The sequence below is a fragment of the Loxodonta africana genome, chromosome 22 (assembly GCF_030014295.1).
Source record: "Loxodonta africana isolate mLoxAfr1 chromosome 22, mLoxAfr1.hap2, whole genome shotgun sequence".
Taxonomy (NCBI): domain Eukaryota; kingdom Metazoa; phylum Chordata; class Mammalia; order Proboscidea; family Elephantidae; genus Loxodonta; species Loxodonta africana.
In genome coordinates this window covers 25853268-25867282 of record NC_087363.1, presented here as the reverse complement: position 1 = coordinate 25867282, position 14015 = coordinate 25853268, and the positions used below count along the sequence as shown (strand labels likewise).

At 37.6% G+C, this 14015-nt stretch overlaps 1 protein-coding gene across 6 annotated transcripts in view; it reads right to left on the bottom strand.

The window, feature by feature from the left end:
- Positions 1-14015, bottom strand: part of SETD2 (SET domain containing 2, histone lysine methyltransferase) — a 134440-nt gene that overhangs the window by 14608 nt on the left and 105817 nt on the right. For 5 of the 6 annotated variants that reach the window (XM_064274637.1, XM_064274639.1, XM_064274634.1 and 2 more), the window contains 3 exons: positions 9810-9944; positions 7732-7871; positions 1764-1875 (listed from right to left, as the gene is read on the bottom strand). In XM_064274637.1, the coding sequence (XP_064130707.1) occupies positions 1764-1875; positions 7732-7871; positions 9810-9944 (387 nt within the window). The remainder of the gene's footprint in view (positions 1-1763; positions 1876-7731; positions 7872-9809; positions 9945-14015) is intronic. The other variant, XM_064274638.1, reaches the window with a different exon arrangement.

The following is a 14015-nucleotide window of genomic DNA, read 5'->3' as shown; positions in this document are numbered from 1 at the left end:
ATTCCAGATTCACCAGTTTCAAAACGATAAAACATTAGACCACGCCACTGAAGTAAGACTTCAGTTTAGAGTCAAAACATACTTGAAAAGAAACCATATATAGCCATTAAGAAAAATGCAGCAGATCTACATGAACTAACAAGGGAAGACTTAAGATGGATTAAGTTACGAAGGAGTTTCACTAGTATGATTCTATTTGTGTGTTTACAATGAAAAGAAAGGAAAAAACCTATGTGTGCGTTTGTAAATGCTTAGAAAGGTCTGGAAGAACATACACCAAAACAAGGTTGTGACTACTGACATTTTGGGCCAGAATCGTGGGGACTCTCCTGTATATAAAAGGATGTTTAGAGGTTTCCCTGGTGTGGTACAGTGAGTTACTTAATATGGCTCTTCTAGCTATAGGGACAAATGCTGAGTCGGAATTGACTGGATGGCAGTGGTTGGTTGGTTGTTAGGTATCATCTTTATAACTTTCCACCAAATGGCTGCGTGAGACTACACAAATTGCTTGTGGCACACCAAGGGGACTGGAGAGTTTGCTAATAATATAAATAAGGTGCATGGCACCCTTGTGGGGGTGGGTCCATGCAAATAAGGCTATGGAACCTTAATAAGGGGATTGGTCAGTTCTGTCATCCTACTAGCCTTAAACTGAGCCATCCGAAAGGCAAAAAAGGAGGATCTCACCACTGTCAAGAAAGAAGAGTCGGGAGTGAAGTATGTCCTTTGGACCTGGGATCCCTATGCTGAGAAGCTCCTGAAACCAGGAGACTGAGAGAGAGAGAAAGAGCTGTAACATCAAAGATGATATGGAGCAGCGGCAGCAGAGGCTGGAGACCAGCAGGAGAGAGCACAGTGGGCTTTCTGGCACACGTAGTGATAAAGCTGAGTGCCTTTGGGCAGACAGCTTGCTGACAGAGCAAGGTACCTCCAGGCACTTGGTGGAGTTAGGTCAGGAGTTAGTTTAGCGCCTTTGGGCCAATGCTTATTGGCAGAGTGGGGTGCCTCTGGCACTTAATCAGGAGAGCTAAAAGAGCATGCGGGGGAAAAGGCTGGGCTGAGGGGCCAAGGGGCCAGAGAGAGGTATGTCTGTGAGCATGGCTGGGAAGAGGCTGTCCTGATTGAAGAACTGTATTCTGAGTGTCCTGAACCTGAACTGTAACCTGCTGCTTCCCTAATAAACCCCACAACTGAGTATGGTCTGTGAGTTCTGTACGGCCACTGCAATGAATTACTGAAGCTAGCAGAGAAGTAGAGAGTGCCATGGGAGGGGCGGTTGGTGATCTCACCTTATAGGAATCAGCCTTAGGCTGTTGATCTTGATTCTCCTTCCCCCACGTGAAGTTAGAGGAGGTCAGATGCCTCGCCATGCCATTTTTACACCTGGCCTCTAACCACTAAATGCCAGTAGCGCTCTTGCAGTTGTTAACAGCCAAGAATATCTCTAAACATTACCAAATATCCTGAGGGGCAAAATGGCACCTGGTAGAGAACTACTGCACTAAAAGGTTAACAGTATTTACCTCCAGAGAGAAGTGGGATAAAAGGAGGGCAGCTGAAAAAGTGTTATTTTTTTTCTACATAGCATACTTCCAGATTTTGTGGATGTACACTCCCCCTCCTCACCAAGTATTTATTACATAAGCAATTTTTCAGAATAAGGAAAAAAGAACCCCAAGACTATGTGGCTACTGGTATTATACAATGACAGAATACAAAGACTTCCAAATTATCAGGCAACATGTTTAAGCCACACTCACCTTCATGGGATTTTCATCATAAGTTGGGGTTCCTAGGTCCATCTCAGCTTCATGGTCAAGGCTGGCATCATCTCCAGGGCTTTCCCAAGTAGGAGGATCCCACTGAGTCTGCCTAGAAGAAGAACAGCCATGCTGTCATGGCCTGCAAACAGAGAACCCTGGCAAAGGTATCGCTGCTCATACAGAAACAACACAAAATCCAACATGCAATGAGACAAAACAAGTCAGTTCCATGAAATAGAGATGTTCTTCTGGTATCTTCCCAGCAGGAGCAATTCTAGCCCAGAGACATACCCTCTTTGTTTGGCACCGTATTTCTTCAGTGATGTAACAATACTGGCTGGGTGTCAATGAGGGCAGTAAAACCAAACATCTTACCTCTCACCTGGCTTTTAATGTCCTGGAAAGAGAATTTGGCAAAGCCTAAAAAGTAAATGGAATATTACCTGCCTATGCCACCTCTCTGCAGATGAAAAGATCAATAGTGATTGCACCTAGCACGTACTTGGGGTCACACTTCACCCCTTGCAATCTTTGACCATGTGCGAAAACTATTCCTTGCTTTAGGAGTCTTTCTGTTTGTAGTTCTGCCTCTTTAGTTTAATAATTGACAACATGGAATAGATGTCCATGTTAAAAAACTTGTACCTTTTTTAACAACAAAGTGAAGAAACAATCTACAGACAGGGAGTAAATTTTGGGGAACCATATGTCGAATAAGAGTTTAATATCCAGGATATATAAAGAACTCCTACAACTTAACGACAAAAAAACGACGCAATCAAAAAATGGGCAAAAGATTTAAACAGACATTTCACGAAAGAACATATACACATGGCCAACAAGGATATGAAAAGATATTCAACATCATTAGTTACTACAGGGATGCAAACCAAAAATCAGAATGAGATACCACTTTACCCTCAACAGAATGGTTATATTAAAAACCAAACCAAAAAACAAACGGAAACAACAAATGTTGGTGAGGATGTGGAGAAACTGGAACCCTTATCCACTGCTGGTAGGAATGCAAAATGGTACAGCTGTTGTAGAAAACAACTTCCTCAAAAAGTTAAACATAGAAACCTGGATGAATGAACAGGGGGAACCCAGGGTATAAACTAAAAGAGGGAGAGTGCTCCCACATTGTGGGGATTGCAACCAATGTCACAAAATAATTTATGTATAAGCTTTTGAATGAGAAACTAATTTGTGCTGTAAATTTTCACCTAAAACACAATTAAAAAAAAAAAAAAAAAACTTCAAATGTAGAACTACCCAATGACCCAGCAATTCCACTCCTAAGTATATGCCCAAGAGACTTGAAAGCAGCAACACAAACTGACACATGTACACCAATATTCATTGCAGTAGTATTCACAATAGCTAAAACATGGAAAGAAACTAAACATTCATCAACAGATGAATGGACAAACAAAATGTGGTATACATATAGAATGGAATATTTCTGAGCTATAAAGAAAAATGAAATCCTGATACCTGCTATAACATGGATGTACCTTGAAAACAGTATGCTGAGTGAAGTAAGTCAATCACAAAAGGACAAATATCATATGATTTCACTTACATGAAATATCTAGAATAGGCAAAACTACAGAGACCAAATTTTATTAGTGGTTACTAAGGGCTGAAAGATGGGCATGGGGGAGTCACTGTTTCGGAAGCACTGAGTTTCTGTTTATGGTGATGGGAAATGTGGCAACAGACACTGGTGATGGTTACACAACATGATTAATGTAATTGGTGTCACTAATTAGTACACATGAAAATGCTGAACTGGCAAATATGTTACATATATTTTTTACAATTAAAAAAGTATACTCTGCTAGAAATATTCCCAATTGATTGCAAAAAGAAGGGCTCAGCATGTTAACTAATTGCAAGTTTACACTTGTTTTGAAAACAAGGAGAGAAAGGTTAAAAAAAAAAAAAAAAGTAAGCTAGATCTATGGAAGTAAGGAAATTCAGGTGTCTGAAGTCAGCAGTCACTGGGATTGCTGACAGGAGTCACTTAAAATGTGAGAAAGCTGTGGACATAACCTGCAGGTCAATCCTGCCATTACAGTCTTCTGCTTTTCTACGATACATTCTTTAGCTCATTAAAGGCACTCAAAATTAGTTTTACAGGTGGTAGTGAAGACAGGCTCACCTCTGACTTATGGAATCAATTTTAAAAAAATGGCTCGAGATTTCTACTGTAATGAAAGAACCACAGGCAGCTGTGGGTTTTATTATGGAAAATGAACAGATTATTGTCTGCTCCTAGGTGCTTGCTAAGGAAAATCCAGAAAAAAGGAGGAAAGATACATATATAAATACGAAATATATACATATATTTTTTTTACTTTTGGAAGAGTGATAGTATATTTAAAAGCTTGCTTTGGGGCTGAAAAAACAAAGCTCTGGTTAAATTTACAAAGACAATGGTTTTTTAAATCACTGAATTCAGCATGCATTGAAAGCTTGTTTTATAAAGTTTTTTTTTTTTTTTTTTTTTTAATGGGAGTCAGGAAGGCCCTTCTAAGCAGATATCTCAAGAGGAAGATATTTGACTATATGAAAATTTTAAATTTCTTTACGTCACAAGATACTACAAACAAAAACATTTGCAATATCCTTGACAAATAGATCTAACAAAGCCAAGAGAAAATAAAATAAATAAATAAAAATTAAAAAAAAAAAAAAAAAGCCAAGAGAAAATACATGCCCCAAACAAGCAATTCATGAAAGATACAATATGGCCAATTAATGAAAAAGTTCCATCTCAATGATAAAAGAACTGAAAATGGATATACGATTTCTCACCTATTATACCCTATGAGATTAAAGGAACTGATATTTTTGTACACTTTCTGTGGCAGTCTAAATTGGTATAAACTAATTTTTTAATGGTAAGACAATAATACTTATCAATTATATGTTTATCTGTATCACCTTTGACCGACTTCTAAGACTCCATTCTAAGAAAGCAATAAGATTAGCGTCCCTAACAATGTTTAGTACAGGGTTATAGTTACCTGTTACCTGTAAAATAGTGAAGGTCCATCAATCTGGATGAGTTAAATAAAATCTGATATAGCGATACAAAAGAGCAAGGGTTGGCAAACTTTTTCTGTAAAGGACCAGATTGTAAATATTTTCCGTTCTGTGGGCCATATGATCTTTGTACTAACTGCTCAACTCTGCAAACGTAGTGTGAAAGCAGCCATAGACAACAGGTAAATGAGTAAGTGTAGCTGTGTTCTAATAAAATTTTATTTGCAAAACCAATGGCCCATGGGCACAGTTTGTCAATCCCTGCAAAAGAATATAAGTATTAAAAATAACTTAGTTCTATATTGATATCCCCCACTGCCGTCAAGTTGATTCCAACTCAAAGTGACCCTAAAGGACAGAGCAGAACTGCCCCACAGGGTTTCTAAAGTAGCGCTTGGTGGATTCAAACTGTTGACCTTTTGATTAAGCAGCCATAGCTCTTAACTACTACACCACCAGGGTTTCCTAATTGATATAGAAAGTACTATAACATTAGATAAATACAGCATATTATAAAATATGCACCCTAGCAATTTATATAAGACTATACCCATGAGTACATGCATACACAAAAAAGTACATATACCCATATACAGCTGCCTAAAATACATTTTTCAAAAAAATGTTAAGTGAATTATTTGGGGCTTGTGGTGTTCCCAGGATTTATAATTCCTTCTTAGTCCTCTTCTATTTTATTTGTTTTCTACAATAATTTTTGTCAGAAAAAACAATCATTTCTTTTTATTTTTTGCCAATTCAACTTTTAACAGATGTACAACTTACTGACAGCAATTACATTAATTAGCTGTGCCACCTTACCCTTAATCAATGCAATTTTTCCATCAGTGTAAACCAAAACTCAGTACTCCATAAGCAATAGCCTCCCCTTTCTCCCTCCCTCCTGCCCCTGGTAACTATTAATAAACTTTAGTGTCTGTATATTTGTCTGTTCTTGTTCTTTATATATAAGTGAGGTCATATGATATTCGTCCCTTTGTGATTGACCTAATTCATGTCTTCAAGCTCCATCCATATTGTAGCATGTATCAAGACTTCACTTCTCTTATTGGCTGAGTAGTATTCCATTATATGTATGTACCACATTTTGTTTATCCATACATCCACTGATGGGCATTTAGGTTGTTTCCACTCTTTGGCTATTATAAATAGTGCTACAATGAACATGAGCGTACAAGTCTCTGTTTATGAGTCTCTGCTTTCAAGTCTTTCAGGTATACACCTAGGAGCAGAATTGCTGGGTCATATGGTAGTTCTATTTTTAGTTTTTTGAGGAACCACCACACAGTTTTCCCCAAGGGCTGTACCATTTTGCACCCTCACCAACAGTTGTTTTTTTTTTAAATCTTAGCCATAGCCATCCTTAAAAAACCTGTCATTGTCGAGTCGATACCAACTCATAGTGACCCTACAGGACACAGAACAACTGCCCCATAGGCTTCTAAGGAGCCGCTGGTGGATCTGAACTGTCAGCCTTTTGGTTAGCAGCCATAGCTCTTACCTGCTGCACCACCAAGGCGCCTATTCATCCTAAGCATGTGTGAAAGAGTATCTCACTATCGTTTTGATTTGCATCTCTCTGACAGCTAATGACATTAAACATCTTTTCATGTGTTTGGAGGCCAAATGAATATCCTCTTTGGTGAAATGTCTATTCAAATCCTTAGCCCATTTTATGATTAACCACAAACAGGTTGTCTTTTTATTGTTACATTATCAAAGTTTTATATATATTTTGTTTATTAGATTCTCATCAGATGTATACATGGTTTCTGAAGATATTATCCTAGTCTGTAGCTGGGTAAAGTCTTTTGATGAACAGAAGTTTAAAATTTTTAGGAGGTCCCATTGATTTATTTTGGTCATTTGCTGTTAGTGCTTTATTATATTACATAATCCACTGTTAAAAGCTTGGCCTGATAGTGTTGCCCTGTGTTGTCTTCTAAAACTTTTATGGTTTTAGTTTTCACATTTAGGTCTTTAGTCCATTTGGAATTTATTTTTGTATATGGTGGAGGCATGTATCCTGTTTCATTTTTCTGCATGTGGAAATCCAATTTTCTCAACATCATTTATTGATGAGATTTTTCTTTCCCCATATAATGAACTTAGCACCCCAGTCAAAAATCAGTTGACCTTAGATGTGTGGGTTTATTTCTAGACTGTTAATTTTATTCCATTGGTCTATGTGTCTATTGTTATACCAGTACCAGGCTGTTTTGATTACTGCAGCTGTTTAGTATGTTTTAAAATCAGGAAATGTGAGTCCTCCTACTTTGTTCTTGTCTTTCAACATTACTTTAGCAATTCAGAGCCAATCTAGCTATTTTCAATTTGAAAAAGAAGTGCTGTCACCAAAAAAAAAAAAAAATTCTAAAAAAAATGATAAACTGATTTTTATACATAAAAGTCATCAAACTATTATGGATCAAATTCTGTGAACCACCTGTTTTCGTAAATAAAGTTTTACTGAACAGAGTCATGCCCATTTGTTATGTATTGTCTACGCCTGCTTTTGCACAACAGCAGAGTTAAGTAGCTACCACAGAGAATGTATGGTGAGCAAAACCGAAAATGTTTACTATCTGATCTTAACAGAAAAAGATTGCTAACAACCCATGGTGTCTATAATGTTAGGTAGTCACTACCACATTTTTACACTTCTTGGTTTTCTCCAAAAGAGTATTTGCAGATTAAAAATACACCCCAAAATGTCTAAAAGGGACAAAAGTCTAAGGTCTGACATACATTTAAAATGTGATTCTGGAAATCCAGGAGCCCTCAAGCACAGTGGACAGCAAATGACAACAAGTCTATAACCAAACCTTTATGGCGGCAGCTTCTTTGACCAAGTGAAAGCAGAGCTCGGTAGTACCCACACCGCCCCACTTACCTTGTGATAACATGGTAGTAATAAATCTTCCCTTCGGGATCTCGGGCTGTCTTCCAGTTGGGAGGTAAGACAATAGTTTTTGGTTTGGGAGGAGAAGGAGGTGGCAGATCCAGGAGATTATTTGTCACAACCACTTCAGGCTTAAAAAAAACCACACATGTAAGTTTTGATCAGTGATGTTTCTTTTCATCTGGCTGACTAGGCCAAACAATTAATAAGCTGTATGCAAAAATGTGTATCTCCTCTTAAAAAAAAAAAGTTAAATGAAAGATACAATCTAGGAAATGATCACAGAAGCAGTGGATGAAAAGCTTTTGTATCAGAAATTTGACAGCTGGCTTTAAGTCCACCGCCTATGATACCACATTAAAACACATTTAGGAGCTCAATATCTACAGCAATATGTTTCAACCTAAAAAAAAATGCTAAATGGCATATATCAACTTTAGGACACTGATTAGCTGCGTGGGCTTTAGATATATCTGTCTTTTTAAAAAAGACCTGAAAAGTAAGTATGACAGAATGTTAACATTTATCCATTATATTTTTTCTTCACTTTTATCTCTGAAATTTCATAATTATATTTTTAAAAATCTAATGCCAAATTTTGAAAAACATAAAAACTTTGTAACCCCTTAAGGATACAGACACTTAATTTTTCCTTTTATGTAAGCCAATTAATGCAGAATAATCTTTTGAGCTTTACCTTTGCTCAGGCAGTTAATAAAAGAGGAATCCAAGACTCCAGACTCAGATAAACTGTGCCCACTTTTAGTCAAATACAGGCCTCCAGCATCCTTGGTTTGTGCATACTCCCCTTCATCACTACTTTGTTTTGCTGCTTTTTTTTTTTTTTTTTGGCCCAGCTTAAATTCCACTTCTTTTATTCCCTAGTCTTCTATTTAGCCTGTAAAATGACCTCTCTTCTCTAACCCACTTTGTTGCTTAAGAATATTCCAAATCATTTGTTATTTGCTAAATTATTAATCCTTCCTCCACTGAAGAATGATTCCTTCCTTCCTCAAATACTTCATTCTTTACCTTTCATAATACTAAACTCTGACTACTTTTAGTGTTATTCATTGTGACCCTCATCTCTCTTATTAACATGTCAGCTTCTAAGGATAGGAATGGAATCTCATTCGTATTTGTGTTCAAAATGCACAGAAAAGCTCAGCTTATATCAACCACTCAAATATCTGCTCAAAGTATATACTGTCTTATTCCCCAACTATTTTACATACGATCTTTTTACTCCTACTGTCTAAAGCCACCATTACTTGCTGGAATTACTGCTGAATTGCCACAGAGTGTTCTAAATTGCTAATCTGATGTTACTCTCTTATTTTAGAATCTTTCAATGGCTTTCCATGTCAACTTCCCATTTCCGTTTCATCGAAAAAATAACTAACAAAAAAACCCACTAAGATTTCACCATATCCTTCTATGTATGTCACAGAATACCGAAAACTTCTCTTGGTATTATATATATTATACAACATATATAGCAAAGTATATCATTTGTTTCTATACCCCTAGTCCACAGTGTCTAGTACAGTATAGTCTATCTAGTGCTCAAACCAAAAAAGCCAAACCTGTTGCTGTTGAGTCGTTTCAACTCATGACAACCCAACAGGACAGAGCAGAACTACCCCACAGGGTTTCCAAACAGTGGCTAGTGGATTTGAACTGCCGACCTTTTGGTTAGCAACCAAACATTTACCCACTGCGGCACCAGGGCTCCATTCTAGTGCTCAGTGAACACTAACAGATGGCTAGTCCAGAAAATTATTACTTTAAAAGTTCACAGCAGAGTATAAAAGCACAGGGTCAGGGTAAATAACAAATAAAAAGGATCCTAGGAAGGAAATACCAATAAACAAAGCCATAAACTCCACAGGATTAAAAAAACCCGACAGAACGGATGAGTAGCGCATCGCCTCCTGAGGATGCCGAGGCAGTTGGGTGAAACTGATGACTACATAACAAAAACCAGAGTAAAAAAAACCCAAACCAAAAGAAACCCTTCTAGAGACAAAGCAGGCAGCCAATGAGAATTAACAACCAAAGTTTCTTACTGGCTGTAAGGGCTGCTGCTGCCCTGGTGCAACAATTGTAGTCACGGCTGCGGCTGGCTGTACCACCACTCCTTGTGGGTGAGCTGTGAAAATCTGCTGTCCCTGGATGTACTGAAGACTTGACTGCGCATAACTCTAAAACAAAGGTAAAATGAGGAAATTAATAACTGATACTTTTCTAGCTCTAATAAAGCAGTAACTGACTTCCAAGTTGGCACTATTGGAATACAAATGTGCAAAAGAATTATTTTATTTCGAACACGAAAGTTTCTTCTTTTAATTCTCTAAGTGTTCATTTACTTTGGTTATGCTTTATCACAAGTAAATAGTAAACAGAAAACTGTCTAATTGTTTAGCTTCCAATGAGACTGCAGTGACAAGGAAAGTGCTGCTCCTAGGATTTGAGAAATACCTCCATGCTGCTCTTTTCAGGAACTCTTTTTGCTACCAACTCCTAACAGCTCGAATAGGTTATTCTGACCAGAAAAGGTCAAAGTAGAAGAAGTTGATCAAAGTTTAAACTAGTTTTCTAGCTTGTTGTGGTCCTCCAAAATACGATTCCTTCCTAGAAAACAGGAGATTTGACATCATCTGAAATTCCCACCACTCACTGATTTATACGGTGCTTTTTATGATCCAGCAAAGCCTGTCACTTTAGTCCTGACCACCAATGGAGACAGGTATTGCCCATACCTGGAGTTACATTAAGAAATAAGTACTATGGCCAGGATGTACACCTACTCTGGAATTATTTCTCATCAATAAAGAAATACTACTTAAAGATATAAATAAGAAGCCCGAAAAATATCCTTCTTGTCCCAAGAGGGGGTGAATGCCAAGGAGCAGAAGAAATGCATACTTATGGATAGGCCCTGAATAAAGGCATGATCCTATGAACTGAGATCCTTCCAGGTAAAATGATTCAGAAGGATTAACTGATAAGGACTTAAAGTATAAGACGTAATAATGCTAAATGATACCAGTACAAAAAAAGTGCCCAAGTAGTCTGAATAAGCCAACATAGTTCCCTAGGAGATTTCTGGATGAGTAATTACTGAGAGGACACAGAGAAAAGAAAAAAGAGGAAGAAAAGAACACAATACTTGATTTGGTATCTGGAATAGCTTAATCTGCACAGATGATAAACTAGACTTAATGTTAATCGTTAAGGTAGAATTATCATCAGAATGCTATCACAAAGTCTGTGAAAAAATGTGTACATGAGAACTGCTTTCATGGGTATTTGGATACAAGATGGGGAATCTAGGCAACATCAAAGATTCTGTAAAAGTAAATATCATCTCCCCACGTAATCTGAACAGACAAATCTGTCTTGGAACAAGTACAGCCAGAATGGAAGCAAGGATGGCGAGACTACGTCTCACATACTTTGGACATGTTATCAAGAGGGATCAGTCCCTGGAGAAGGACATCATGCTTGGTAATGTAGAGGATCAGTGAAAAAGAGGAAGACCTTTAACAAGATGCACTGATACAGTAGCTGCAACCATGGGCTCAAGTATAACAACGATTGTGAAGATGGCACAGGACTAGGCAGTGTTTTGTTCTGTTGTACACAGGGTCACTATGAGTCAGAACCAACTTGATGGCACCTAACAATAACAACCTAATTTCTGTCCTGCAGTCTAAAATCTGATTAAACCAAAAACACTTTATTTTTTAACACTGATTATCCAGATAATATTGAACCAGAGATTAATACTAAAGGGGATATAAAAAAAAAAAAAGGGGATATAAGCAACAAAAAAGGGGGAGGGGAGCATTAGCAACAAAGATGATCAAGTCATGTTAAAATATATATATAACCTATTAACAAAACATATCTCCTGGGTTCTATGATTCTCCATGATCACCAGTTTATCTGGAATGTGAGTGTCTAAGGGCATGACACCCAGAAGGAAGCATCCTGAAAAGCAGATCCAAGAGGCAAATAACTGTGCATGTAATGGGTTAACACATACGGCTGATGATCCTGACTTTCGGTAGGAACACTTTCTGGGACCAGTAAACTAATACACTGGGATTTCCCAAACTCACAATGCTGAGCACCAGATCCTGTAATGAATCTCCAACTTTCTCTCTTTCTCTGCTCCCCCCTCCTCCCCGCCGCCAATTCATCAGCAAATCCTGTTGGCTCTGCCTTTGAAATATACATAAAAAATATGACCATTTCTCAAACCTCTACTCCTACCATTCTAGTGCAAGGCACCATATTCTCTTGCCTGGAGTACTCAACGGCCTTTTAACTGGTCTCCCTACTTTTGCCCTTGACTCCCAAAATCTCTTTTCCCAGAGCAACTGAAGTGATTCTTTCAAAATAATAATTAAGAAAAACTATCACCAGGGTAAAATATGTTATTTCCAGAGTGATCAGGGGGTCAAGCATCCAGATCTACAACAGAAAACCACTAATATTTTGGAGGCTAAAATTCCTTTAACCTTCAGTGACATTATGCTCATGAAATATCCATCTGACAAGACGAGATAGTTAAGTAAATCTGGTCACAGAGACACCTGAAAGGATGTGATTGGTATAGATTAAAAGTCGTGGCTTCTTTAGCTTAGACTGGCCCCAAATGTTGGCTGTGAGACAGCTTCTGAACTGAGATGGAATTACCCAGCTTGATGATTCCCTGCCTTCACTAGAATCAACTCGAAGCAAATTTTCGCGGTTTTCAAATGGCAAAGCATGTTTAAAGGATGATGATTTGCCAACATAAAAAATGTTAACAGGCACTAGAAATAATTCCCAAAGGAGATGCTGAAAATGTCTGAACGGTATCATCATTGCTGGACTAAATAAACACTGAAGACAACAGTGCTGACGTGGAGGTACACTGTTGAAAAATCACACTGTCGAGAAGGGAGAGAAAAAAGAACTAAAGGGAGAATGATCAGTTTTCAGGGTTCTATAGTACGTTCCCTATCCAAACCAACTGACAATCTTCTGCCAAAGTCAAAACCAACAGCAGCAATATCTATTTACAAAACAAAATGACTTCTGGGATCTTAACAAAAAGAATTAATTAGGTTTATATAAACCAGAAAGGGGAAACTGCTTTGCCGTTCAACTGGAATAATGCAGAAGATGTACATGCTTGTAAGACATCCAAATATCACTGTGAAATCTAACTGCTGGGGAAAAACCTGTAGGAGACTGGCTTCCCCCTCCTTCAAATGACTTGAAATTACATAAAAGCTATTTTTCAAACATAAACCTAGTCTAGAAATAGCTTTCGCATGTAACTTCTAAGAAGGTCCAATATAGTATAGAAGGAAAAACATAGTTGTTCTGCTGCCACTTCTAGACAGAAAAATCACTTTATATCTGAATGACTTCACTTTATAAAGAGAAAAATTATACTCAAACCACTGAATTTTTGAGATGTAACAGTGTATCTGTAAAAAAGTCTCAAGACGTCACTTGTTATTGTCATGATACCAGTATAAATTATGTGGCCTGAGTTAAAATTGAGCTTTTATATTTAACATGCAATTGTGGTAAAAAAATAAAACAATCACCTTCTGATAACACATTTCCTCCAAATGCTGAAGATATTCCATATGTTTGTATGTGTGTGTTTGTGTGTGTGTGGACAATCTTAGACACACACATACACACACAGGTGTATAATGTATTTACATACACATACAAATTTATACTCTATTACTGGCACAGTGCTTAAGAGCTCAGCTACTAACCAAAAGGTCAGCAGTTAGAATCCACCAGCTGCTCCTCTGAAACCCTGTGGGGCAGTTCTACTCTGTCCTATAGGGTCGCTGTGAGTTGGAGTCGACTCCATGGCAATGGGTTTGGTTTTTGGAATGTTACATACTATTTCACTGTTATGGTTATCATATTTTGAGACCCCAGAGTAGCCCATGTTGGTATGATTGATTCAGGGCTTGAACACAGACCTCAAGGCCTCATCCTGCAGGTTAGATCTTTGTGTCAGACCAAATGGATGACCTTGTCCAGTTATAGGTTATATTTCACAGCCTATTAATGTCAATACTCTCTCGGTATTATTAAGGTATCTGTCCAATGACTACAATTAAACTTTTAAGGTATATGACACTTTAAATCTATCATTATCAATATCCATTATCTCATGCAAACCTTATGCACCCTAAGGCATTCTGTTCATTTTATAGATGAGAAAACCAAGTATTCAGGAATATAAG